General features: G+C 44.7%; 1 protein-coding gene across 4 annotated transcripts; it reads left to right on the top strand.

The window, feature by feature from the left end:
• Window positions 1-24: 24 nt before the first annotated feature.
• On the top strand, window positions 25-26,607 carry zdhhc3a (zDHHC palmitoyltransferase 3a). 4 transcript variants are annotated; one of them, XR_015925777.1, is made up of 8 exons: window positions 364-498; window positions 9,565-9,893; window positions 10,742-10,866; window positions 12,411-12,507; window positions 13,555-13,636; window positions 15,121-15,251; window positions 20,176-21,544; window positions 21,575-24,238. XR_015925777.1 is itself a non-coding variant. In XM_088602102.1 (7 exons), exons 2-7 carry the CDS (start codon window positions 9,591-9,593, stop codon window positions 25,808-25,810), a joined length of 951 nt encoding a protein of 316 aa, XP_088458228.1. In that variant the 5' UTR covers window positions 25-166; window positions 9,565-9,590; the 3' UTR covers window positions 25,811-26,607. The 4 variants fall into 4 exon arrangements, 3 of the variants coding, with proteins under 3 accessions (XP_088458228.1, XP_088458227.1, XP_088458229.1); XM_088602102.1 differs by lacking the exons at window positions 364-498; window positions 20,176-21,544; window positions 21,575-24,238 and adding exons at window positions 25-166; window positions 25,598-26,607; XM_088602101.1 differs by lacking the exons at window positions 20,176-21,544; window positions 21,575-24,238 and adding an exon at window positions 25,598-26,607.
• Window positions 26,608-27,804: the final 1,197 nt, after the last annotated feature.

Genomic DNA, 27,804 nt, shown 5'->3' with positions numbered 1-27,804 from the left:
GGCAGCCCTTTGCCTTTCAACAGCCTCCGGGGGGTAATATACCAAGAAGGACGCCTCGGAAGATTTCGCACTGGTGTGACTGAAAAAACGGGAAGGAAGGGTGTTTTTTAGCTGGAGTTCGGGGCGCAGGAAGCGTCGCCTCTTCACGCACACGGCGCACTTCCTGGTTGGTTACTTTCGCTTGCATTGGCTTGGCCAGAGCTCTCCAGATAGTACAGGGACCCTACCGACTGCACCGTCGAGCAGGGGCATGGTGATGCGGAACTGCAGCCACCTTAATCTATGGGTTAAGGAGGAGTAGGTCGGGCAAACCGGCAGTTAGTTGCGTGATAAGACACACGCACAGCGCCTTTGGTTCAGAAGGGAGGCGCGCTGGCAGCGGGAGGCAGCGTGTGTATGAAGCTGACATTAGGTTTTCCATCGCGGGTGTTTCTGACAAGGAAACAACATCTGGCCGCCTGTGCCTTAAACGTGCAACCCCCCTTCGTCCTGTGAAAGGTGAGTGCAGACCAGTTGTTCGGCTTAAACTCGAAATCTTGCACAGTGGCGGTGGTTTGGATTCCTGTAGCTGAAACGACGGGTCGTTAAAAAAAAAACATGCCACCTTTGGCCAGTCTGCGTTTCCTCCCATTATAAAATAGCGCTAGCGTTGTCTGAGATAACGCAAAATAGCCTTTGGAAGTCGAGCCCATGCCGCGAAGGTGGACGGGTTTGACGTCGGTTTCATCTCGAAGCGTAAAGGTTGGCAGTCTCGGGGAGACATCGTCGCGTCCGCCCCACTCGCGCATTCCTCCCAGTTTGAAGAGGAGTGACTGCGGCGATATGGCTGGCGGTCTTTCCAGTTCGTCAGTCGGCAGCTTTTTGTCGTGTCGGGCTGGCCACCATCTGTGGTGCGATGGAGTGTGTATCACCATAGCAGATCCATGTTACAAGTAATGTAGAAAGTGTAACAGAGTGATCGTACAGTGTGTTTACCCCCAGAACCCTTATGGAATGCCACTACAGCAAACGTCATTTTAATGTGTTTATCTTGTGCTGGGAGTCTTCACATTGCTGTGATATAGGCTGATGTTGCTAACGTCTTCCACAATGCTAAACGTCCACAATGCTAACTAGTTTTTAAACTTGAGTGCTATTTTCTTACTGTAATTTGTTTGTGAATAATATTCACGATGCATTCAGTAGTAGTCCCACGAACTTACAGGATAACTAGATTTACCCTCCACTTGGTGTTTTAAAAGTATAGATTTTTTACAAATAAGTATAGGGGTGCAATGAAAATGTACCACTTTCATAACGGTAGCGCACTGGGCTTGTGCACTATATTATTCACATCTTAATTAAGAGTTGAGATGATTTGTTGATTGAGTAGTATTCGTTGAGAGGGCGAAATACTATCAAGTCGTTTGATTTAGTAAAAGGCCTGCTGTTTAGTATTTGTGAAGAGTTAAAAGAATCAAGATGAGCTGGCAACCTGTATAAACGTGATTTAATTAACGCAAGAACAGTGAGATATATGACCCTGCCCTGCTGGAGAAGTGAAGATCCTCTGGTTGCCGTCTGCGTGATTGAAGGCTGTAGGAAGAGCTGATCCGCAGGAGAATGGGGCTGGCAGCTCACTAGTTGAGAGAAACCAGGAAACTGGCTCTGTGAGGGACAGCCTACAGCCCGAGAGGCAGGGGGGCACCACGCTGGCCGGGACTGTGGCGTCCCATTGCGGGACTGTCTTCAGGTTGGGGGGGGGCTCCGTCACTGGAGGAAATCCTGGAGGACGTTGCAAGCATATCGTCCACACGTGCACGAAAAAGATCCGCGAGTGTGAAGGCTGTTCAGGCATCGTCTCCCGAAGGTGCCAAAGAACACGCGAGGTGGCAGCCGAGGGGGTGTTAAGAGTGTCTTACTCACCTGGCGGTTTCACTCTTGACAAGGGGAGTCACTCCGACGGAGGGGAGTGCCCACATGGTGAGCTGTTGCTCCAGCCAGGTGTGACCAGCTGACTTTCAGCTGCTGGAAGCAGCTGCAGAGGTGTGTCGGATCACCCCACAGCGGACTGTGCAGAGGCTGATCAGGTCCGTGCATCATTTGCTCAGGACAGTTGTTCCCACTGCTTCCTTTGCAATATTTTCATTTTGACTTTGTGGCATTTTCTCACCTTTTAGTCTGAAAAACCTTTTGCATTTCTTTGATCCCATCACATTTTCTGTGGTTTGTGACTAGATCAGTTTTAGAGCTGTGTTGCGTTTCTTTTGCCCATCGTTACCAAATTGTGCTGCACAGTTTAAGGTTTGTTCCCCAACGCTACATTTTCCTGCACACGGCACACTTAATGCATGCCAGAGAAAACGCTCTGCAGTGGTTTTGAGAATTTTGTATGTATAGCAATGTGTCCATGTGGTCAGCATTATGTATAGTAAATTTCAAAGTACATTATTGAATACAGGGAAACATTTGCACAATTGCACATTGTGAATTTATAGATTTTGTTTAATTTGAAAAGTTGCCTATAATGCTGTTGGATTATTTGCATTATTAATCTTCACTGTAATTGTAGAAGAGCCGTGTTTCCGGGACAGTGACATTGATAGTCGCACAAGGCCTGTGGTCTTGCAGGGAAAAAAAGCTTTTGTGTGTGTGAAGTACTTGGTAACTTGGTTCATTAGCCAAAGGGAATAGTGCTTGGAGTCTCTCAAAGCCTGAAGAAGCCAGCCTTGCACAGGCTGCTGTCTGCTAATTAATCATTTCTAGATGATGTATAACTCTTATTATTCGTAATGATTGTTTGGCATCAGCCGGGATTCTGACATTTAAGGAACTGAGTTACTTTTATGAGGAGCATTTAAGAGTTCTGCTGCTGGCTTTGAAACGTCCGCAGGTCTACTATAGCAACTTAGTAACATTACTTATTAATCACGTTTCTTACAATGTGGTGGTCAGTACCGCACTCTCTCCCCCTTCTTTGTGACGAGGTTGATCGTAGGAATTCATGTTTCACGTTACAATTCTCTTGACGATCAAGATGTAGTTTCAGCCTGATTTAAGGAATTCTGCTCTGACACTGCATCTGTTGGCTGTATTTTTTAAATGTTGCTGGTTGCTCTGTCATCTTCATTTTAAGTTTTTCCCCCCTTGAATTATTGAGCTTATTTTAAATTATTGTTTAAAATCATCAATTATTGAAAAGAATCTGCCTCTTCTGTTGGTAAGAAAGAATTCCAACCCATCTGGTGAATGCATTAGTTTTTTATTTGGTTTTGAATTAGAATGTGATCTTATTTTGTTGTCGTTTTTTTTTGTTGCAGTACCATTGTTGTACGTATAATAGTGTTTCTTCTTTTGTGACTGTGGCCTGAGAAATAATTTACCTTTCTGTCTATTACATTTGTCCCTTTGGTGAAAGTGACATTGTAGTCTGGCATTTCTAGTTCTTAGTGTTTACCTACTATCGTAGTCTAGTTCTTAGTCATATACCCTTCCCTTTGTGTGTACACAAATATTTCCCTTGTAGGTTCACAGAAAGGCACCTACAGTACCTTTACAATCTGGCTGCTTTTTAAAGAGGGAGATATAGAATATCATAACAAAGTTCAATAGTTCAATTTCTATATGTTACTAGAATGAGAAAGAATGTTCGTTTTGCATATCGGTTTTATTTTTGATGAATTGGTCATTAATGACTGACCCTGGTTCACTCAAGTGACTTTGACGCTTTCATAAGCATGAAGTCGCCTCATTAGTGAGAGGGCTGATTGGGCACAGGCGACGAGCTGATTTAACCTTGTGAACGTCCGTTGTTATGAAGAAATCCCAAGTGACGCAAAGGCAAAGGTGTTGCAGGAACAGACCAGCCTCTTTCACAATAAATCGCGGTTTGCGTTGCCCACCCTGATGTATATTGGAAAGCATGGTGCGCACAGGCAGAATGATGCACTTGATTGCTGGTCCAGGTGTGATGCCATTGGTGGTGATTTTTTTAACAGCCTGACTGCATGCTGCTTCACTGCTCATGTTCTGGGATGCCACTTGCAGTCCTTCCTGTGGGCTCATCCTGGTGCAACGATATGGCAGCTGAGTGGCCTTCCTGGGAGGCGAGTGTGACAGTTCAGTCCAGGTTATTCTGTCGTATGCACAAGGGCAGTGGAGTGCTCTTTCGCATGTGTGCTCCAATGCAAAGACATTAAGGAAAGGCCAAGCCTAAACACAGAACGCCAGCAGCAACAGCAGCAAAGGTAATGCACACTCAGCTGAAATAGGCCCCTTTTTCTTCCCCAGATTTAGTTCTGCCATTTTGAGACCGGTCTTTGCAAAAATGCAGCCGATCCGGGAAAATCAGGATCCTGTCTCTCAACAAACGAAAAGAAAAAAAGTGAAAGAAATTGATTGTCCTGATCATAAAATGGCCAGGCACAGATGTAGCCTGATAGCGGAGACAGCGGGCACGGTGACCTTTCGGAGTGCTGTGCACAGCTCGTTGGCTTCTGAACCGGGCTTGGTTTTGCACAATCGATGCCAACACAATGATGCTGGCGAGCGTAAAGCTCAAGGTAATCAATCACAAAGGCCGTTCGGTAGAAATCCTGTTTTTAAATCAGGCCCTTATCAGCGTAATTTGAACGCAGTGATCTAGCTGGATTCCTCAACAAAGCAATCCTCGGGTCATTTCCAAATATGGCACAGCGGGACGTGTTTATTCAGAGGGCCTGCAGGATGTGTGAAGATCACTCTTGAGGCTTGCTGTAAGCCCCAGGTGTTTATTTTCGGGTTCCACTGATTTTGAAAGAAAGCAGGCAGTCCAGCCCTTTGTTCAGCAGAGGGATCTGCCCTGGTGATAGTACAGCAGAGACCTGCCTTTCCAGTAGTAAGGAGATCACTCAGCAGTGGCCCTGCTAAAGGTTCGCCGTCCTGGCCAACACAGTCTGTGATGGAGGGGATTAAAGAAGAGCTTTTGTGGTTGCTGGCCATTGCGTTATTTATTTAAAAATGATGTGTTTGTTTTTCTCGTGGGGAAACCAGTGATGTGTACTGGCAGGACTGTCGGGGAGGGGGCGGGGCACTGGTGGGTGTTTTGACGTCATGATGGCGTTAGTGTTAGTGATTCTAAGAGAACAGGGGATGGTCCCCCTCTGCTCTCACTTAGTGTGTTCTCTTTGGGGGGGCATTCGGTCTCTCTGCATTCATTCATTCAGCAGCTGCTGCGTGCTCTTTATTGATTCAAGATGAATTCCACCACTGGCTTTGTTTGACTAGTGTTTCAATTTTGTCAGGGTGCATGTGCAGGATAAATACTTTGCAAGGCACCAGACAGCAAACATGCTGCTGTTTAGATGTACTGCAAAGGGGACACATGGGTGTTCCCATAGCACAGTCTCATTTGAAGCAACAGGATGTTTATAGATTCGCTAGTGGCAAACTCCTTTTCTGCAGAAACCTTGACAAGGAGGGTGTGTAAGGCACAGTGAAGGAGTTCTTCAATTTCTGTTTCGTGGTCAGGGGCATATTTGAAAATATTTCAGACATCGAATGGCTTTTGTTTAGGTTCTGCAGTGTTTAACTATGTAAATGAGTCTCCAGAACTGTCTGCACGTTTGCCTCTCAGCCTCTTTTCTCCCCAGAGAAACAACCCATGTGGTCATCGAGCTTTTGGATGCAGTTTCAAGCTCACTGAATTTAGTCTAATAGAAATTTAAATTATTAAAAGGCCTCATTTTAACTTTGGCCCAGTGAGCAACCCTCATATCCTACCTAGAGAAAACAGGCACAGACTTCATTAAAAATCATTTGACTGTGTTTGCCTCACATTTGAATAAATCTTGCCATAGAAAAATGACTAAATTGAAAAATGAGAGAAAAGTTCTCTGGAGCATGCTTGGCAGTTCGTCCTTTCTGACTAAATGAAAATTTGCCGATTAGTGTTCTGAATTTCTTATGCAGAGATCGAGGTGGACTTGTACTTCTGCTGGCAGTTGACCGATACACTTACTAGCTCTGAGACTCTGATAATAGTAGGCTGATATTCTGGCCGTTGGTTTGGCTGAGAAGATGTTGCTGTCAAATCACATGGCGACAAGCTTGACTTCTTTCATGCTTTCCTCTAAGCCATACAGTTCTGAAACACCGGCTGATCAGGAGGGGGGTGTGTGCAGGGTCACTCTCTCCTTGCCTAGTTCTTCTCCTGCTGGAAGAAGCCCTGTCTCTGTCTGGGCGAATGGAGTCAGTGTGAGGACATCTCCAGGCTGCTCCTGCTGCCCTCTGTCCTGCGTTAGAGCTGACACGTTGGCCCCAGTTGTGTTAAGCAAAAGACAACATATTGCACATGGCCATTGAGGAAGGTTGTGTTCAGGGGGACATCAGTATGTTTTTTGTACACTTCTCATTGGTGGGGGAAAAAAAGAAAGTTTCACTCACACTCCACGCAAGCTACTGTCCCATGCTATTTATTTGTAAGTTGAATGCTGAAACTTCATAAGGTTTGTGAGACCAAGTTGGTTTGTCAGATCACACCCCTCATTAAACACGTGGTTACAGAGAGTGCCTCTCCCTGTGCCATTCTGAGCTCCTAGGGCCTGTGGATCAGTTTTCCTTAACATGGCCGAAGTGTTTGTTTGCTAACCTCTCGGCTGTGGTGCTGCCAAGCAACAAATGTTCTTCCCAGTTCGGCGATATCTACGGGCCTTCTTTCACCTGTGTTTGCCTTGGCCTTGGCAGCCTCTTTGTCATTCCGCTACATTTACCTCAATGCAGATGACATACTGATTTATTTAGACGGTCTCTGACTGTTTTCAATATTTTCCACATCCTGTCAGGATGTGAGATCAGTTGGCCAAAAGTCCACATTGTTGCCATTTAATTTTGCAGGGGGAATAGAGAGAGTCCATTTCTGACTGTACTGCTGGCTGGACACTTGTGATGTATTGGTTTTGAAGTTTAATCTTCTTTATATGCCACCACAGTAAAAGTTAACAATATTTTCAAGCAAGTAGATGTTGAAGTGAATCGAGAGACTTATTTCCCCTGTTCAGTGAAGACGCACATTTCCATAATAATAGAGATTTTCCCCACTTGAGTTTTTTTTAGTTCAGTATTTCACTCGTTTTCCCCCCTTAGGCTATGGTAAATTGCATTTTCAAAAGCAACCATATGTTAAATTCTCTATTTTAAATTGTGAAACCCTTTCAATTTAAGATGCTAACCTTTGTTTTGCATCTGCTATTTGTTTATTTTAACACTTTTGTATCTTGGGATCTTATAAATTGGATATTATAAATTCTTCTTCCAAAAATCCTACCAGTTGAATGGTTCACTTGCATTTCCTGCATTTGTTAAATCTATCGATACCTTTGCTGTACAATTCACCTTGAACATACCAATACTCACAAAACATAAAAAGGTTACAACTGATTGGGATGAACTCGATGCTTTCATTATGGGCTTCTCTTGAGAGGTTGAGAGGCATCTTTATTATGGAAGATAATACTTTCATTTGTATTCACTTCCTATTTCATTATTAGATACTCTGTAAGTTTCAAGAACATGGTGAGAACCAATTATTTTATTAGGATTCAGCCAAGTAACTCTGTCCTTCCTCTTTGTGGAACTTTCCAGGGAGGAAAAAGGTAGTGTTCCCAGCTGCTGAAAGGAAGATATCAACAGCATTCAGATTACAATAAAATGCAAACCATGTGGGAGAACTCTTTTATGCCCTGTAAGTTTGAAGTCTCTATAGATTGAATAAAAGAAGTGTTTGAATGTTACCTGTATGTAGAATCCCTGTTTTTCATGTCTTAACACTGAACTCTGTCCTTTTCTGGTGCTTCGGGGCTTTTCTACAGTATCTATATATTATCTATATTATTTCCCTCAAGGTCAGGTCGCCTACAATAACTGTTGAGCGTCTCGGCCGATCTTCTCCGATGCTGGAAGCCAAGCAAGGGTGGGCATGGGCAGTCTGGGATAGGAAGAAAACCAGTTTGTTGTTGTCAGTGGTGTTAATGGGCCAGTAGGTAGTGTTCGTACCCTGGGCCCGAACGTCCTTAAAAAACAGTGGTCCAGTGTGGGGAACGGAGACAGTGTTTTGTCCTTCTGACGAAATGTTAATGAAGTCTAAGTAGCCATGTGTCTGTCGCTAAGAGTGGGAAATACTAACCCCAGTGTGGTGGGTACTCGGAGTTTGCACAGTCTCGCCAACCCAAAGCCCTTCCTGTTGAAGAAGCTGCTCACTTCTCTTCCTGATCTGCTGCCTCTTGTGAATGGAAAAAGTGCCGCGTACATGCACTGAGTGAATTAACTCGGTGATGACAAGTAAAACAATGAATTTGCTTTGGTCTTTCTTTCTTGGAGAAGCATTCTTTGGCCAAGGAAAACTAGATGTTTTGCGCTGTGCAAAACCGATTTGAATTAGTTGAATAACTCAAGATGATGGCACGTGTGCCTGGAGTGTTAGTCACAGCATATTGATAATCCTGCGCTGCGGTCAAATAATACCGGCCTCTTTGAACTGTGGAACCTTTTTCCCACACAGGGGAGTCCTTAGCCGTTCAGCCACTGGGAACCATTGTTACATGAGATCTGTCCTCAAGGAAGAGGATTGCGCAAGCAAGACAGGCCTCAGACTCACCCCATGAAGGAAACAGAAGGGAGTTGAGAGCAGCTTTGAAGTTAGAGGCTGCATTCATTTCCTTCACCTGCTTTGGCTGTGCCAGAACAGTCTCCACCCACCACCACATTTTTTATATGAATGCAGGAATTCAAATTTTAATATGACAGTCCTTTTAGTAAGGAGAAACTTACAGAACAGTGTACACTGTATCGCAAGAGTTTTTTTAAACTGGTGGTAACAAAAAGAGTTGCCCCTCTGATGTTCTCAGTGAGTGCAAAGCAAGATTTAAGCCAAGGAAAGGAGCCGTTTTCGTTCCGTATTTTAATCTCGTTTGAGAGATTGTTTGAGCGGTTCATAAAATGAGATTTTTATTCTATTTTATCTTATTTTTATTATATTCGTCTCCGTACATATAATGATTTTTTTTTGAATGCCCCGTTGGTTCAATGAAAAAGCCTCATCACTTGAAAAGGGCTAAATTGCACTACCTTCTCTGGGAAATAGGATGGCTGGAACAGGTTTCACTGCTGCGTCCTGTACTGACATGGGGGGAAAACGTGCTTGCTGTTCTGCCAACCCACAGGCTCATGAGCTGCAGTCAGGACGCACGGGTGTCGAGACCTATCTATTCCACAGGCGGTGTTGAAGTAGTGACTGAATTGTGGAGTCACCTTTATTCTGAAGCCCTTACCTAAAAATACCTCCCCTGTCTCCATAGTACAGCGCTGCTGCTGCAAAGCGAGGGTGGCGGATAGATCGGATTTGCACATAAGTGGGAATGTACTGTAGCCCCCTTCCCTGTGCGTATTCCCAGCTGGCTCGCTTGCACGGTCGTGTTGGATTTTGATGCTTGGCCTGGAAACTGGTGAAGGAACAGGGGGCCGCGCGCGCGTGCGAGCAGGCGAGCGGTGCACAGTCCCGGCGGGTCGGCTGGCGTCTGCTGATGGGCTGGGCTCTGTGCTCTTGTGCAGCGTGGCCATGGCGCACCTGTCGTAGGATGCGGAGCCCGGCGCACCGGTGCAGGGACATCGAGAGGCAAGCCGGCTACCTGCGGCCCGAGCACTGCGCGCCTCCACCGCCCCGCGCCAGGACCGCCGGCATGTGGTTCATCCGGGACGGCTGCGGCATCGTCTGCGGCGTCATCACCTGGCTGCTGGTCGTCTACGCCGAGTTCGTGGTGGTCTTCGTCATGCTGCTGCCCTCCAAGAGCCTGGCCTACAGCCTGTTCAACGGGGCGCTCTTCAACGGCCTGGCCTTCCTTGCCCTCGCCTCACACTGCAGGGCCATGCTGACCGACCCGGTGAGTAGGCCCGGTTCGGCCCCACTGTGCTGGCCTTCAGAGGACTGACCCGGTGAGTAGGCCCCGTTCTGCCCCACTGTGCTGGCCTTCAGAGGACTGACCCGGTGAGTAGGCCCGGTTCTGCCCCACTGTGCTGGCCTTCAGAGGACTGACCCGGTGAGTAGGCCCAGTTCTGCCCCACAATGCTGGCCTTCAGAGGACTGACCCAGTGAGTAGGCCCCGTTCTGCCCCACTGTGCTGGCCTTCAGAGGACTGACCATGTGAGTAGGCCCAGTTCTGCCCCACAATGCTGGCCTTCAGAGGACTGACCCGGTGAGTAGGCCCCGTTCTGCCCCACTGTGCTGGCCTTCAGAAGACTGACCCGGTGAGTAGGCCCGGTTCTGCCCCACTGTGCTGGCCTTCAGAGGACTGACCCGGTGAGTAGGCCCGGTTCGGCCCCACTGTGCTGGCCTTTAGAGGACTTGACATGTGAGTAGGCCCAGTTCTCCCCCACTGTGCTGGCCTTCAGAGGACTGACCCAGTGAGTAGGCCCCGTTCTGCCCCACTGTGCTGGCCTTCAGAGGACTGATCCAGTGAGTAGGCCCGGTTCGGCCCCACTGTGCTGGCCTTCAGAGGACTGACCCGGTGAGTAGGCCCGGTTCTGCCCCGCTCTGTCTGTGGCTGCACACATTTATCGGGCCTCTTGTACGTACCGTACGTACTGCACGTACTGGCATCTGTACCAGCGTGTTCCCCCTGGCCCGGGGCTGTGTGTGCAGCTGTTTGGTAGACTGACTCGTTCGCTGCTGTGGCGTGGTCCAGACGTGCTCCGGCCCTGTTCAGCAGCCGCTCGTTTTGCTGTGCTGCAGGGGGCCGTGCCAAAAGGAAACGCCACCAAGGAGTTCATCGAGAGCTTGCAGCTGAAGCCCGGGCAGGTGGTGTACAAGTGTCCCAAGTGCTGCAGCATCAAACCGGACAGGGCGCACCACTGCAGGTAGGAGCGCGACTCCAGGATTTAGAGAGCTGCACAGACCCCTACAGAGCTGCTCGCTACTTTTGTGAAGTCTGTTTGCGTTAAGCAATTGCAGAGCATTGTCTGTATGTGGAAGTTGTACTTTGCACACATTTACTTTCACTGTGTGTTTTTTCCAGGCGGGAAGCCACTGGAGTTTTTCCCACTGTTTTCTTTCCTTACCAAAGATCTGAAACAGCCTTAACCCCTTATAAGGATTTTAAAATCGTACCACGACTTTGCCCAAGAACGTCGTTGTCTGCAATTAAAAAATAAAAGTGCTTGTGCATTAGCACACAAGCCACCATTTAGAATAATGATCCCTTTGAAGAAGGGTGTTTTGTTGTTTAGTTTGTCAATCCCAGTGCATTTATGTAAACATGTGTTACAGTGTAAGTCTTCCCAAACCGAAGGATTTGAGCAGGTCCTGTCATTTTAAATCCTGTTGCCATTTCTCTGTCCCTGATGAGCTCCCTGTAGGGCTGGGCCTCAGCAAGTGGCCTCTTGCTGTCTTTCCTTTAGATTGGAGAGGCAGCTGTAGAAGTGCTGTTTATTTGAAAGGCAGCAGTAATGAATACACTAAAGCAAAGCTTGGCTTTTGTCTGAAAGATATTTATTTCCCTCAAGGTTTTTATGTCCACATAGATAACATTAAGCGTTCTAGTCTATATCCACAAACATATAATAACTGGCAGACATTTTTTTTCATACTCTTAAACAGAAAAGGTCACAAAGTTTGTTAAAATATCGCTGCAGCTCATACCAGCAGTTTCACAGATCCTGATTAGCACGGATCTTGTATTTACTGATGTTATTTTAGGTAAACAGCTGGAGTAATATCACTAATATTGACCTGTGAAACCAATAATGTTTCTGACACTTACAGAGCTGTATTCTTATATTAGATTCCAGTGGACGCGAAGTCCAGTCAGTGTTGGCAGAGCACCTTGTTGTCTGGATTAGCAGAGCTCTGTTGCTGCACTTAATCAAATTGACTGAGATAATCTGCGCCATACTTAATGGTTGGTGTTGCTGTAGTTAAATGTGTTCTGGCAAGAATAATGTGGCCCAGTATTCTCAGAATATTTGGATGGAAGCAGTTCAATAAAAGAGAAGCCGTCTGTGAAAAAGGGGTATTCCTTTGGGTTTATGGTAAATCGATACGTTTTCACAGGGGTTACAGAACCGATATTAGAATTGATGTGGAAGCTGTGCCAGGAGCTCCACCAAAATGCGCTCGCGTGCCTCCGAGGTTGGGGTTTGTGGGCCAGCCCGCACTTCCACTTCGGGTGGAAGCAGAAAGAAACCGCCACACCAGTCAGCTCCTGCCGGGTGCAACAGATGTCCTCTTCAACCGTCCCTGTGATTAGTCCCCATTAATTAGCAGTCCGTTATGCTTTATAGGCCTGTGAGGCTGCCCTGCAGAGGCTGCAGTCTTTTAGGGGAGCTGTAGATGAAGTACAGGTTGTACCCAGCCTGCTTGGTGTCCTCTACTAAGCTCCACTTTGCATTCGTCTCCTCCTCAGTGTCTGCAAGAGGTGCATTCGGAAGATGGACCACCACTGCCCCTGGGTCAATAACTGCGTAGGGGAAAACAACCAGAAGTACTTTGTCCTATTTACGGTGAGTGTGTCCTGTGGTGTAGCCCCAAATACCCCACTCTTTTGTATGTGAAAAAGACCTTCCTGCACAAGGAAGGCCAGCGCCCATCTATTACTATAGAGCCTGGAATCATCTCAGAGGAGCACACAAGGAGCTCCAATGGCATCACAGCCTCCTGGGACATGACCTGTATCATCGGGTTCTTGGCTGGGGTCAGGCCTGTTCTCCATCGCCTTCTCTGAATTTAACGTATGAATGAATTATGAGCCCTAGAAAGCCCGCACACAGGCATGAATATTTTAGTGACAGTTCTTTATGGCTGCCATTCCTGGCTTTGTTGCGGTATTAGGATTGGGTAAAGCATAATGGATTGTGCCATACTGTGGCATGTAATTACTTCATTTCCTGAAAGCAGAAAACTTCCAATAAGCACGGAGGGCAGATATTAAGAGTACGCTACGGTACAGTTTGTTTGTTTTTTTCTCCCGGCACAAGAAGTCATCTTTTGATTTGTTGCATAGGATTTGAGCCCAGTTGCCGATGCCTTTGTCATCACTATATGAAGATGTTGAAGTGTAAAGGGGCGCTTTTCTGTTTTCAACTAAGTGAAAACCTTTTTAACAAACATTGCTGCAAGTGTACCGGAGAGGAACGTGAACGGGACGGAGAGGAAAGCGCCCCCCTGTTCAGCCTTGATCTGGTCTTTGCCCACAGTCTCCATGTCGCAGTAGAAGCACGTGGTGTTTCTGTACGAGAGCTGCAGCTCTCCAAGCCACGCTGAAGCAGTCTTTACTGTGCCTGCTTCATCAAAGAACACGTGAACGGCAGTGATTTGAAACAGCTGTACGAATGTCAACAAACTGCACTTCGCCATCTCCGAGGCTCAGCATCTTCACTGCGAGGCACAGAGACCAGGACACGACCTGAATCTTTTAATCACTTTAGCCTTTTTCAAAACATTTGGAGTAGTGTTAGTACTAGTCACAGGAGTAGGGGTATTCCTTCATTTAAAAAAAAAATAATAATCTCAGTTTTGGATGTTGAGGTAATCTTTTCTCTGTTTTGCAGATGTATATAGCACTAATATCCCTGCATGCCCTGATGATGGTAGCTTTTCACTTTCTGTATTGCTTCGAAGAAGACTGGACAAGTAAGTGAAGAGTTTTTAAACTTTCAGCACCTCCAAGAGCTGTGTCACAGACCACAGCTGGCTGCGTCTGGTTAGGTGAACTGCTTAAGATTTAGTTTTATTTCCTGACCTCCTTGAACACCGTCTTGCCTTCCTTTTTGTATGTGTGCATTTTACATGCTTGTGATAATTGAGCCACTTTTGTTTGTCTTTTCAACACTGTAGATTAATTTAAGTAGTGAAAGAATTATTTCAAAACAGTTTGAACCCATGGTAATGTACTGATGTGATAGTTTCCAATTAGTTTAGTATGTTTTTTTAAGCAATATAAAAAAAATTACTAGGAACTATACAAAGTTTCGGTTCCATAAATACTTCAGGTAAAAAAAATCAGGCAGTCTCCCATTTTACAGCATCAGCCTTTCAGTTTGACACTCAAAAAACAGTTCAGATTATCTCAAAGCAATCCAAGTACATGTAGTAATGTATTGATGTTAGTAGCCTTGAATCAGTTTAGTTTGTTTCTTGAGCCATATTTTAAATATTTAGAAAGTTAAAAAAATGTGATTTTGACACCATAAATACTTCAGGTTAAAAACAGTTTATCAGATGGTCTCCCATCTTGGGGAATCAGCTTTTTGGGTTGATACACAAAAAAACTTTGAAAGCTTTGACACTCCAGGTTTCTCTGTTGCTGGTTGTTGTTGGAAGCATTCGGATCTCTTTTTCACTGTGGTTTGCATGAAATAAGTTTTGGCAGCACAAACTAACATTTTATTTCTTCACAATTGGCATTATTATTGCTGTGCTTTTAATAGGAGTTTAAGAAAGGTTAATTGTGCAGCATTGCCATCAATAACAATTACATACACTCAGCCATAGTGCTGAAGTTTGACTGTATTCCCTTATGGCCAAAGTGTAGTTAATTTATTAGAAAACAACATCTCCTCTAGCCTCTCTATTTATGAATAAAGTGCTCATTGGGCTGCTGCATATACTGGATTTTATCCAGGTATGTTTTTTTTCTGTCTGCTGAGCGATGTGCTGCTTTCTGTAATAAGAAACTGTGTCACCGGATCTGTGTCGCCCGTTTGTATTCATGTCTTTCTTAACCCTGCCTTTGACAAAGCAAGGCTGGCTGTCCGGTTTCTGCAGTCTGGCTGGTGGGCCGTCAGTGAGACTTGCGTTTCGATTCGGCTGCAAACCGAGAGCAGTGTGTTTGAAGTTCGGGTGCCTGGAATCTGCATCTTCTGTGTTTACCTTCGTGTTTAGTTTTCATCGTGATTAAATAGATGTTAAATAATTCTAGTTCATTTTGCTCAAAAACATCCCGAACTCGGGGCGTTTTTCTACAACGGGATCCATGCAGTCGATGCAGATTGTGTTTGAAAGGGAGGTCAGTTGCTCTGAAATAAACGCAGAACATGCGGAAAGCAGTCGCCCTGTGGTGTGTGTTCCTGCTCTGCAGAGCTCCCCAGTGTAAACGTCTTGTGTGTTCTCCCCAGAGTGCAGTACCTTCTCACCTCCAGCGACTGTCATCCTGCTCATCCTCTTGTGTTTTGAGGGGCTCCTTTTCCTCATTTTCACATCTGTGATGTTTGGGACCCAAATCCATTCAATCTGTACCGATGAAACAGTAAGTGAGCGCTTTTCCCTCTCACCGGTCTCCTCCTCCCACTCTCCACTCCACACATGCTGCCCCTGTATCCCTCACTGCAGGTCAGGAAAGAAACTGCATTATCTTTTTCATCTGGCTTCAGCACTGCTGTGTCCTCTGACAACCTTGCCAAGCAGACAAGCACTCGAGAACAACAGAAAACAGCAGATCTGGGATTTTCTTGTCTAGATGAAACTAAGTGACCAAATCACCATGGAGGTTGCATTCTGCACTCTTCATTTTGGGGGATTTATAATGGGGATTTTGCAGCCATACTCAGTACTGTCTGTAATTTAGGATCCCAGAGAAGGCATAATTTAATCAACCGGCACTGGCAAAATGTAGTCGGATAGCTTTTGTCTCCTAGGCTACTGTAGCTCCATGGTGCATCACTGAATAAAACTGCAGAATCTTTTTCCCCACCGCGCCTGAACTGAAGGAACCACAGTTCTAGCATGGTTTGTGTGTCGGCATAGGTTTGTCAGAGGAGGAGGCAATGCTGAATAAGTTGAAAAGCCCTGGGATGATTTAGCATTAAAAAAAAAATGACAGATAATTTATTTTTTACACTAAAAAAAGTCAGCAAAGCTGGTAAACAAAAAATATCTGTGCAGGTCGAGCAGTATCTGCACACCAAAATGTCAAATGAGATTTTTAGCATTTTAGAAAGAAAAAAGAGGTTTCTGTCTAAGAATGAAATGTTGTGTGAAATCTCCAATGTTCTGTATAGCTGTGGTTCTTGAAAGCAGCTCTTCTTTTCTAAGGTAGCCTGCACTTGTTTTCTTTATTATCTAAGGTGCAAGGGAGAGACATAATGTGATGAAGAAGGAAGTACCTTAAGATATAGTACATCAGTACAGGAGTTAAGCATACAAGAGATCATTCAGCACTTCGATCTTACAATTGTGGTGATATTCTTTCATCAGAGAGCTATGAAAATGATTATCGTGCTTTAGTACTAATAAGATGAACTTCATTCACAAAAGATTTTATGTGTTGAGGTGCGCTATAATCTGTAGGGTTATCATCACATGAGACGCTTTTGTTAATGTGGCCTTAAATGTCTTAAACTGAAAAGTAAAAGCAAATTATTATATCACACAGTTTTTTAGTATGTTTATCTGTAGTTTCCAGACTTCTGGAGCCTAATTTCCTGATTTGAAATGACAGGAAAAGCCATTGTAGGATTGAGAGACAAAACTGTGTTTCTGTTCTTAAAAATAGTAGTATTTATTCAAACCAGATAAGGGCGCTGCTTATTAACAGTACAAGGCACCAAGAAATGCTGTGCTCTGTATACGTAGATTATAGAAGTGTATGATTTTAATAAAGTGTTCTATTCATCTCTGTTACAAGACAGCTTCTTCCACATTTTCAAATCTGTAAGCACAGATGTTTATAACAGTAATACTTTAGAGAAATTTCACTTTTGGGAGGGCTGGTAACTTCAGAGAGACTCAAAGGAGCACACCTTAATGTCAGTGTAACAAAAAGAGAACCTTGCTTTGAAATTTGTGTGTTCCACATTAAAGATCATAATACGGGATCACATTTACCTCAACATGCACTCAGCACTGAATAGCTGCTCTAGTTTGAATAGTTTCTAATACTTAAGTACATTATTGTTATCCCCTGTTTCTTCCAGAATCTATATGTCTTATAATACAAGCAATGTAATATTCCTCTAATCTTCCTAGTTTCGGCTTTCTTCAATGGCAGATGGCTTTTATTTGAAGTCTACACCTACTCTATAAGAAACCCTCAGCAGGCAGATGAAAAAACAGTTTACATAAAATGTAGTTGTATGGTACCATGGAAATATGTTATTTAATTTGTAGACTGTTTTAAGAATGTTAATCTTTTTCTAAAATGGAACAGCGTATCCTTCTAAAACCTGTAGTTGTTACTCATCCCACTTAGTGAACTGTTTTTTGTTTATTTCTTACCATTTTAAAACACTTTCCTATTTATTAGGAGAGACATCAGTAAAATTAGATGATTTGTTTATGGTGCAAATTTTGTGAGAACATTTTTCTGTTGTGATGGTTTGATTTCATTTGCTTAACATGTCAAATGAAAGCAATGAGATGATCTGATAGCTGTACAAAAACATAACTGTACATGTATTCTGGCCAAGGCCAGAGGTTGGTATTAGCACGCTTAATGTGCAGCATATAAGGAGTGAGACGGAGCTGGATCACCTGACTTATCCTCTGAAACTTGGTCTGAAGCAGTGCAAGGGTGTTTTGTATCAGGCCCTGTATAGCTCTTATTTCTCCCTGGGCTGGAAGGCAAGCTGGTCCCAGCAGTGTCCTCTGAACATCAGCAAGCCAGATCAGAACCTGTGGGCGTGAGGTGCTGCCAAGCGTCACTGCGAGCGTGACGGGCGGTGCAAGACGGCCTGCAGACCACCAGCGCCCTCACGATGTGGGGCTGAGTGGCAGGGAGTGGGCGCGCAGCCTCCTCCGGCACACTGGGGAGAACAGGCAGAAGCACAGCAGGAGGCCATGCGGGTCCAAGCTGTCATCTAATACAGACTTGGGAGACTGTTCCCAAGGCCGCCTAAACATGGCTCTTGCTCGTCAGCTCCAAGTTGTTTTTATGTTCATCATTCCCGAGTGTTGAAGGCTGGCGCAGCTTGTAGAGGTGATGAGACAAACCCCCTGGCTTCCTGGATACTCGGGCTGTGAGCTACTTTCCTGGGACGTTTATGTAAGTAAATAGCTCAAAGTCTGGCAGTCGTCTTAAATGACAGAGGCCAGGCGAGGTGAATCTTTGGATTAATTACTAATCCAGTGCTGTTTGTCTTGTGTCCTTCATATAGGACACTGGGGGGTTATTTTTTGCATCTTGCGGCTGAGAGAGACATTGGTACATCGCCCGGCTGGAACCAGACAGCTCCTTGGCCTCGGGCCTCCTTTGGCCATTTGTTTTAGAGGCGTTGTTTGTGTTCGGCTTGAAACGCTGACGTGTGCTGAGGTCACTGCCACACACGCGGCCTGACGATCCCAGCGCCCCAGTTTGACAGAAGGCGCCGATTCAAGTCCTCTGAGCTGAATCTGCCCACCATGACCAGCGAGATCTGAGCGACGCGCCTCTGAAAGAGCACGGTCTGCAGAAGGCATGCACGGAGGCGTGCTAGGAGCTCTGGCCTGTGTTTTAGTCCTTGAGAGAGGCTTTCGAGACTGATGATGGAATCAACAAAAACTTGTTTTTGACCCACTTGGTGATTCTGACCGATCAGATGTTTGAACACAGGATGAGGCTCTCTTTGCAGACCTACAGTATGTGCTGGCAAAATAATACAAGTAAAAAAGCCAGTAACATCCGTGCAGTAGTCTAGTGGAAGCTTAGTTTTGTGTTAGAAAGCAGTGATTTCTATTGCACAAAACACATTTCTGCTAGAATGGTTGGTCTGCTTTGGAAATTAACCGCCAAGTGTAACAACATCATAGATTAATGGTTTATTGATCTGAGGATAATGAGAATACCCAGAGACTTTCCAGCAGGGCTTTTTTTACAGAAATAAAGGTGGACTTTTCGGCCCGAGTTCGTCTGCTAAAATCAGTTTTCTCGCCCAGTGGATCTGCTCGATCAACACCAGAGTGGATCTGGAGTCCTGCTCTTTGTGTTGTAGAATACATATTCATCTGTAACATCTTGCACTTTGGTCTGAGCTCATGTTCAGATTGGAGGGGAACTGATTGAGACTGATATCTTGAACTAGGCATCCCCAACCAAGAAAGGTGTAGAGCCCCCTTCACTGATATAAAAGAAATAGAAACAGCCTAGTTTTTGCCTTGCTTTCAACCTCGGCGTTTTAACTTTTTGAAAGGTAGTTCCGTGAGTCACAGCTGCAGGGTTTTAACAAGTGTTTCGTTGTTTCCACCACTGGAGCCAGTGAAAGCAGAGTGTAATGCCAGCACACAGAAGAGAAGGGAATCCCAGGCACTTTTAGTGCAAGGAAGCTGTATTTTCTGAACTAAGTCCTTCTTCAACTGCCTGAATTTTACAGGAATTACTATTCACTTTGGGCAGATGAGCACACATAATTTACTGTAATCTACAATTATAATTTGCTATTGTCTGCATTTATCTACTTATCTTTAAGATATTAGCAATATAACCATTCAACAAATCAAAGAACTCTCTTTTGTAGTTTACTTAAGTACCTTTGCTAAACAAGGATAGGTATTTGAAGATTTCTAACAAAACATTGGTTTATCTTGCTGAAGTTATTTCCCATTTAAATAATTCAAAAGGGGTATTTATGTCCATTTACGTTTCTAGTGTTACAACATAAATAAAAGTAATAAGTTGCCTTTATTCTCAGTTTGATGAATGAAATGGGGGTCTCAAAGTTGTTCCTGTCAGAATCACTTTAATGATTATCTGGAGTTGTGGGATTATACTGTACAGTATCTGACTTCACTGAAATGCTGTGCCTAAAAAACTCATACATGATGCTTGCTGCCTAATTATAATTGTAATGGTTTCTACTGCCTGTTTAACTCTTACTAAACTATTTTTCTTTCTTATTCTCAGCTTCTTTTTTTCTGCAACATCAAAAAAAATCTCAAAGCAGCCCATCTGTAGACATTAGCAGTGTCACTGAAAATGTTCCTCATTTACTATGTTGAATTAGTCGCTCTGTTCTGTTCCTTAAACGCAAAGCTTTCTGTTTAAAAACCGATCCAACAGCAGATGTATTCACGCATGGGTTTCAGACATTTGAGAAACTGTTCTATTTTTGTCTGCATCGTATTTAGTCAATGTTTGTGCGGAGATCTGGTGCCACCAGGCGCTGTGTTAGAACAGTTCTCTCTGCTTTCAGCCGAGTTTACTCAAGCAAAGTCGTTAACTTCTCTACCTTTACTGAAGCTTTGGTTGTTCTTGTTTTCAGGGGATAGAGCAGTTGAAAAAGGAAGAGCGAAGATGGGCTAAAAAAACTAAGTGGATGAACATGAAGGCGGTGTTCGGACACCCCTTCTCTATAGCCTGGCTTAGCCCCTTCGCCACCCCCGATCACGGCAAGGCAGACCCCTATCAGTATGTTGTGTGAGATGGATGAAGTGGGCCGTCCCCAGCGCACGCCGTGGAACACGATTGTAAACCGCACTCAAAGAACACCTCTTCAGTCTCCTGCCTTTTTTTTCCCCCTCCAGTTTCGATGGTTTGGTTTTCTTTCGCGTCGAGCAGTTGCAGAGAAAAAGAACCGCCTTCCTCATCTGCGTTCTGAGATCCTGAGTCCTGCTTCGCCTCGGCTGTTAACGTATTAACTGAAATCGCTTCTCCTCCCTGTTCGCACCGGTGCAATCTGAATCTTTCGTTTCTGGATGTGCTTTTATTCTTTACCTGCCTGGCGGTACCATGAGCTGAGATTGCCATTGTATTTTCAGCCACCACCCACTGCTGAACCTCCTGCTCTGTGCTTGAAGAAAAGCCTTGGAGTCTGTTCAGTCAGTTCAGGCCATGTGGACTGGTACTGTAAACTGTATGAAAACTTGCTGTACAAGAAAGTTTGAAAGTGTATATTATTCCGTTTTAAATACCTTTTTATGTAGTGGAGAGAATATATCATGTCCTTTAGAAGATGGTTTCACCATCTGCAGGAGAGCGTAACATAATATTACCTGCAACTGAAATCCCTGAAGAGTGAAAAATAAGGCAGTCACGCTGATACCATCATCATAATTAGTGGGTATGTGATTGTCTCTCTCTTATTTTTCATTTTTATCCTAAAGGCAACTTCCAATTATGGAAGTCAGCTGTCCTTAGCCCATGTGCGCCAGTGTTTAAATTGTCCGTATGATTATTTTTGCTCGAACACCTTTTATGAGTAATTTTAACTTTGGCTGATAAGAAAAACAGGGATGTCCAGGGATTCTGTGAAATATATTCAACTTCTAAACAAGGCATAAAAAGACATTACTTTTGGATCATTGTATAAATACGGGTTCATGTGTCCTCTTTTTCAAAATGACCAAATTATTCAAATATTCTTCATCTTCAGTTCCACAGAAAGTCACCTCCAACGCACAGCTCTGTAGATGACTTGGACATCTGCGGTTTTGTTATCTTATTGAAATTCTGACTTTGGCTTTGTGACTGTGAGAATGTGAGTGCCAATAATGTTGAAGAGGCTGTGATTAAAGCATAAATTAACTGAGCAACACTAACAACATTATACTGCTAATGGCTTTAATATAATATAAAGTGCTTTCAAATTAGCAATGCTAAGCACAGTAAAGGCACTATACAGTATGGCACCTGTAGGACCTCAGCTTGTAATATTCCCAAAGCAATGTGTCTTGTTTGAAACGAATAAGATGTCTGCTGCACAGGACCCAAACGCTGCAGATCTGTGTGAGAAGCAAAGTCGAGACAACCACTATTCAGAAAGTTGTCTGACAATGAATATATATATACTAATTTAAATTAAATGTTAAAAATCTTTAAATTTGCCAAAAGACCATACTAAGCTGACTCTTGATGTGCCCCACATCAAGACAGGAAAAAGTTCTATTAATAACTAACCCCATAAGCCACAATCTAGCAGGCTTTTTTAGGAAAAGGTAATAAGGGGATAAATTGTAATCAATTGTAAGTGATTTTAATTTAGAAATTAGACCATAAATCTAACCTTCAGGGATACAAGTTCCTTTTATTGAGCACATTGATTTGACAACCAGTTTTAGAAACATGTTTTAGCACAACTAATGTATTGGGGCAAAACCTAATTGGACTGGGGCTCTCTCTTTTTCCCTTTAATTAAACCAGTCGAGATTAATTGGTTTAAAAACAGGGCAACAACAGCTCTCTGTTACTGTTCGTTACATTTGTAACTCGGAGCGATGACATCAGTTATGAACTTTGAACTATCCTTTTGCATGTCTTGGCTTTGCTTAGGCGCCATCAGTTCGGGAGGAAGTGGATTGCATTACAAACCACAAGTTAGTGATTAATTTCTATACGTTGGTCTAAACCTGTCTCCAGTGGTGACAGTCCTGCATTTTCTGATCATCATATCGGTGCTTGTGATGTTAAAAAGGCTCATGCGCCCATTATTTTTGTCCCATAACAAGTTTCAGGCGAATCTCTAGACCCTCCAAGGTAGTAAAAGTAAAAAGGAAAAGCCATGCGTCACATTATCACAATGGTATGCTATTATGGAATGAACAGTTACTTCTCCTAGAGCTGCAAATCTTCCTTTTGTCATAGTTTTCTGTAGAACAGTCAGTCAGTGGGGGAAAAGCACAGCTAAAGACTGGTGTGGAGAGAGCAGGCTGTGTTATTTGGAGTCATTATAGTGGGGTTTTAAACAGAGCTGTTCTGCTCGCGCAATGAATGGGGATGGTAGACACAGAGTATTGAGACGCTATCAGAAACGGCCAAGTCCTGCTGGGACACGTCCATCTCCTCCTGCCTACCTCTCTGCAGCACCTGCTGCAGGCCTCAGTAAAGCACTGCAGGATAGCACTGCTTCCTAGTTTGTTATCTTTAATTTATTTTGCCAAATACATCTGACCTTTGAGAACGTGTGTGATCGAGATCTTCTTCGGCCACCCCTGTCTTCCTCGCCCGTTTCTGGCCCTCCTGAGAGAGAGGAGGGTAGTGAGCGTCAGAGGAGAAGCAGCGCAGGTGGCCTGAGACCACAACAGAGCTCTTTCCGTTCAGGAACACTGGTGCCAAATTGTACCTCCTTTTAACGAGAGAGGATTGTTGCAGGGGTCTTGTCCGTCTCTGCATGAGGGTGGGCCAGATTGTACCCTGTCATTATCGGTGTGAAGTTATTACTGCTGTGCAAAGCTTGTCTGCCTTTTTGTATGACTGACATGCACTCTGTTCTGTTATGAAGATGGGTTTATGGTAATTATTGCATTACAGATGGGGTTTGTGGTGTCTCACTACATGAATAACCCAAATCAGATGTTGTTAATTTACAAAGTTTATGCCTAATTTGCCCTGCATAAAGGGATAGAGTCAGGGTATATACTGTATGACCCTTACCAGAATAAGTGACTTTCTGGATGGCTAAGATCGGCTATTCTAGCTGAATAGATTTGGTCAGAAATAAGGATATGAGCTGGAATGCTCAATAATCGCAAAACTTTTTCTTCTTGTGTTTTTTTCACATCTCCTTTAAAGTGGTGTAGAGTGATTTTAAGGCTACTTGCCATCTTATTTTCTACAATGGAACAGTCTTCCCAGGTAGAACATATTGTCTCTACATGCAAGTGCAAGATTCTGTTCTTTTTCTTTTTTTACACGCGTACATATTTTAGCAAGGTATTTAAACATTGACTAAATATTTACACAGCCAGTGTCAAATATGGTTTAAACACGACTTCTTACCTTTGACCTTTAGCGACCTTGCCTTCATACAGATTGATTTAACGTTACAAATTCTAAATTGCCAGCCAGTACAGTTAAATCCAGTGGCTATCTTTAGTTTTTGTGAAAATATCTGGATTTTTCTTGTCGAGGAAGTAAATATTTCTTAACTGACATATTTTAGATTCTGGCTGTATTTCAGAGAACACAGTGCTTTACTTCTTAAAGCACATTTATAGTTTTGACTACGTTTGTGCTCTATAGAATATGCTTCAAATTACAATGATATATTAACAGCAGTGCTGCATGTTTAATTAGAATGATGCTAAATATGCTGTTTCTTTGGGCAACGTCTTTGACTGTACTGAGCTGTAGCATAATTTGTTTACTCAGATTAAACCACTGGACCATTGTTTTTTATAATAATCGTAGAAACTTCTTGCTGGAATCATTTTTTTTTAAAGAAGTGGTGCTTTGGGATTCTAGTTAATTTTTTTCGGTCACTCTTTTCTTTTGTATGTACATACAGTATTGACAATGTACGTCTATTTCAGGTGTCCATCAGAATGCTGCATATGTTAATTCAATGACTTTCACTTTGAATATAAATGCAATAAACTTTTTCCAGAGAACGTCTCCCTTTTCTGTCCCTGTTGGATCTGTCTCTGAAGTTCATTACTTGTTATGGGCTGAAAACCTTCGATTGTTCAAAATATTAAAAGGCCGAGAGCCTAACTTTAGTTTGGCTATGTGAACGCACCTCTTAACAGTGTGCCTGCGTTAGGTTTTGTCCATGTTTCCACTCTGGGTGTCCTGCGGTGGGTCACGGAGCTGGCCTGGTGTCTAGGGAGGACCCAGCCTCCCTTGCCTCTGCAGCGGAGTTCAGGGGAGGGGGGTCCCCAGGCCGTCCAAAAGATATCGCACGGCCCCGCGCGTCCTGGGTCCACCTTGAAGTGCCGTCCCAGATAGCCGAGCTCCTCATTCCCACGAGCTCCTCCAGCACCGGAGTGGGAACTGGCTGCTGGGGATGTCCCTGTGCTTTTAACGCCTTTCGATAAATTCCTCCAAACCCGGGGGGGCCTTGCAAAAAGACTTTTTCAGCGTCTGTTTCCTTTTCATTCTGGACATCGCACGCGGTCGAACGAAGTTAGGGACGGACTGTCCGTTACAGTTTCAGCAGCAGAGATCAAATTCTGCGGTTAAACTTCACGCCCGGCCAGTGGCCCCCTACTGCGAATTCAGCAGGTGCCAGTCAGTGTCATCGCGAGCTCTTCTCGCGAGAAGCAGAGCTGATGTAGTGTGAAGCTAAACCTGTGAGCCCCCAGATTCACTTTGATGATGTTTTCAAAGCCGTACTCTCAGTATTTTAAGATTAATTGGGGGGGATTTTAGTCCCAGTCAGCTGACTCCGACCACACGTACGCAAAGCTGTTTCTATCGGTGAAACACTAACCAGTGGGCAGAAGTGGGAGCTGTGTGGAAGTTCATTTAAGACCGAGAGCAGGAGGCACTTCTTTTCCCACAGGGTTGTGGGAGACTGGAAAAAGCTGCCGGCCACGTTGCTGAAGTTGCTACCCTGGCTTTTCTTCGAGAAACAGATGAGATCCTTTATCAGTTAACTACGAGTTAGCAAACGGCCCATATGGACCAAACGGCTTCCTCTCATTTGAGACCTTATGTTCTCATGTCCTGTCCTTTGGATGGTTCTCCCTCCTTTTTAGTGCCTAATATAATCACTGCTCGTACAAGATAAAAGTAATCGTTCAAGGGCATATAATATAGCAAAGGTTTCCTTATTAGTGTTTAATAATGGATGTTTGGTTTTTTTTATATACAAAACATTTGGCTCATAAAAAAACGAGGATTTGCAAAGCAGGTGGGTTTTTAACCCCAGCGCCTTGTTTATTTTCTTCCCGCACTGCGCCGCGGTCCTCTCCCGGGGCACACTCGCGCCCCCTGCCCGCTGGGTCACTGCTGTGTTTCCGTCGCAGGGCATCGAGCGGCTCAAGGGCCAGACGCCCAGCTGGGAGAAGACGGGGTGCCGGGAGGGGATGAGGGCGGCGTTCGGGGGCCCCCCGTCGCTGGCCTGGCTCAGCCCCTTCACCGACCTGAGCTGCGAGAGGAGGCCGCCCGCCCGCGTGCATGTGGCCCCGCGGGGAGACATCGTGGAGGAGGATGTCATCGAAATCACGGAGGCGCCCTGAGAGCCGCCCCCACGCTCTTACGCCACGATACCACGGCTGCCTGTGAGTGGACCAGCAGAAACTGTGCCTTCACGACTCTAAACCCCCGTTTCCTAGCTAACCGCGATTGTGTTGGTGTGCAGACCAGTGTACTTGAATTATACGACTCGTGTAACTCGGCGCCGCGCGCTGCTGCAGCGGACCGCACCAACACCAACACCGCTCTCTCGAGTTCGCGGGAGGTAAGAAGGATGTCTGATCTGTGCGATAACTGGGCTGTGTTACCCGCTCAGATAAGGGAGCTGCAGAGGACCAAGTGGAGACTAACTCCGCGCTGAAGTATACACGACAAAGATTTCATAATTTCACAAACGGCCTGTTTCATTACAAGGGCGGGTTGGAGGACTTCTTTTTAATTTCCTCCTGTTCACCTGCCAGCTGCTGTTAGCTGCATCCCAAATAAAGGGGACAATTAAAAGCTAGGATTACTCATTTTTTAACTAGGTGCGTTGTTCTTGTATGAATTCAAGATAAAAACATGGCTTAATACTCCAATAACTGTTTCAATATGAAAGGTAACATAATTCATAGAATGAATTATTTTAAGGTGCTCACAGTTAAGGACTCAAGGTCTTAACTGTTTCATTTATAAAACAGATGTACTACCAGTATAATTAACCAGAAGTACTTCCTTAATAACAAGCTTCAGACAACAATTTAATGAAATATGCATTCAGACCTCAGTCCGAAATGCTGTCAATTATCTGAGCATTGAAACAGGTTGTAACTTCACTAATAAATGTGCTGTTATCTGGTGATGCTGTTGCATTTCATTCTCAGACTTTCATGTGAGTATAAATTGCATGTCCATTGAACAGCTCAGCTGTGACAGGTGTAGGTGTCACTCAGTGGAAAATGCAAACAGCAGCTGAGACAAAGACCAGTGAAATGTTTTGTATACCACTCCGAGCCTAATAATAGTTGCTCTAATCCCATGATAACTTCAGCAACCATCAACGTGTCACCCTTCTCCAGAATGGGGCTTGTATGTCTATGGGTTTTTGCACCATCTACTGGACGTTTCAACTAAGCATCAGGTCCTGAAGACTGTAACCCCAGCGCACTATATTTCAGAGTCATGAAGGCAGGTGGAGCAGCAGTCAGCGCTGCTGCCTCAGTGCTTGTTCAGTTCCAGACCTGTGCCCCCCCCTGTGTTCATGTGGGTTTCCTCTGAGTGCCCTGCTTTCCTCCCACACGTTCCTCCAAACACATACTGGGTGGTGAACTGGCTTCTGGGAAACGTGGCCCTGGTGTGAGTGTGTGTGTGTGTGTTTGTGTGTGTCTGTCCGGAGGTGGGCTTGTCTCCTGTCCAGGGTGTCCCCTGCCCAGCCAGCACGGGCTGCGGCTCCCCCCATGACCCTGTCTTGGTTAAAGCGAGAGATGGAAATAGACGATAGAAAACGGATGGATGGATGGAGCACAGAAACCGTCAAAAATATGTGGAGGTGGAGGCAGGGACTGAGAGACTCACAAAATCATCCCAGTTATATTTTAGCGGAGCACGTAATTCTGCAACGACACATCCAGGACGTTGTCACACCGCGACCTTCCACTTGCTGGTGCCAAGCCCTGACCACAGGTCCACCCTTCTGCTGTGGACGCCAGCTCACTGGTGATTTTATTTTACCTGTGGTTGTCTGACTCATCCCTGCTGCTATCAACCACAACACTGTTCAAGTGATTGAGCTGGGCTCTGAGAGCCTGCAGGCCACACCTCCCCGGTGTGCACACCTGAGGCAGAAGAACGTGGGTGCGGTGCAGTTAAAACGGTCTCTTTGCATCAGGCAATATTAAATGTGACAAAAACGTGAATAGGTTTTAGTAAATTAAGGTCACTTCAAGAATAAGCGTGCTACATGTGACGAGAACGTCCCCATGGTAACCTAATAATTTTAGCACGGTTAGTGGCCCAGACACGTCATGCTTTCAGAAAACAAACAGGCAAGCAGAGCAAG

Source organism: Lepisosteus platostomus, chromosome 12 (genome assembly GCF_059453375.1).
Source record: "Lepisosteus platostomus isolate fLepPlt1 chromosome 12, fLepPlt1.hap1, whole genome shotgun sequence".
NCBI lineage: Eukaryota > Metazoa > Chordata > Actinopteri > Semionotiformes > Lepisosteidae > Lepisosteus > Lepisosteus platostomus.
This window is presented reverse-complemented; position numbering and strand designations above follow the sequence as displayed.

Excerpts from the sequence above, each read along its gene's own strand:
- zdhhc3a (XM_088602102.1), top strand. The coding sequence starts at position 9,591 with ATGCGGAGCCCGGCGCACCGGTGCAGGGACATCGAGAGGCAAGCCGGC. Across the intron at positions 10,867-12,410 it reads GACAGGGCGCACCACTGCAG|TGTCTGCAAGAGGTGCATTC; the intron begins GTAGGAGCGCGA and ends TCTCCTCCTCAG. Across the intron at positions 15,252-25,597 it reads CAATCTGTACCGATGAAACA|GGCATCGAGCGGCTCAAGGG; the intron begins GTAAGTGAGCGC and ends TTTCCGTCGCAG.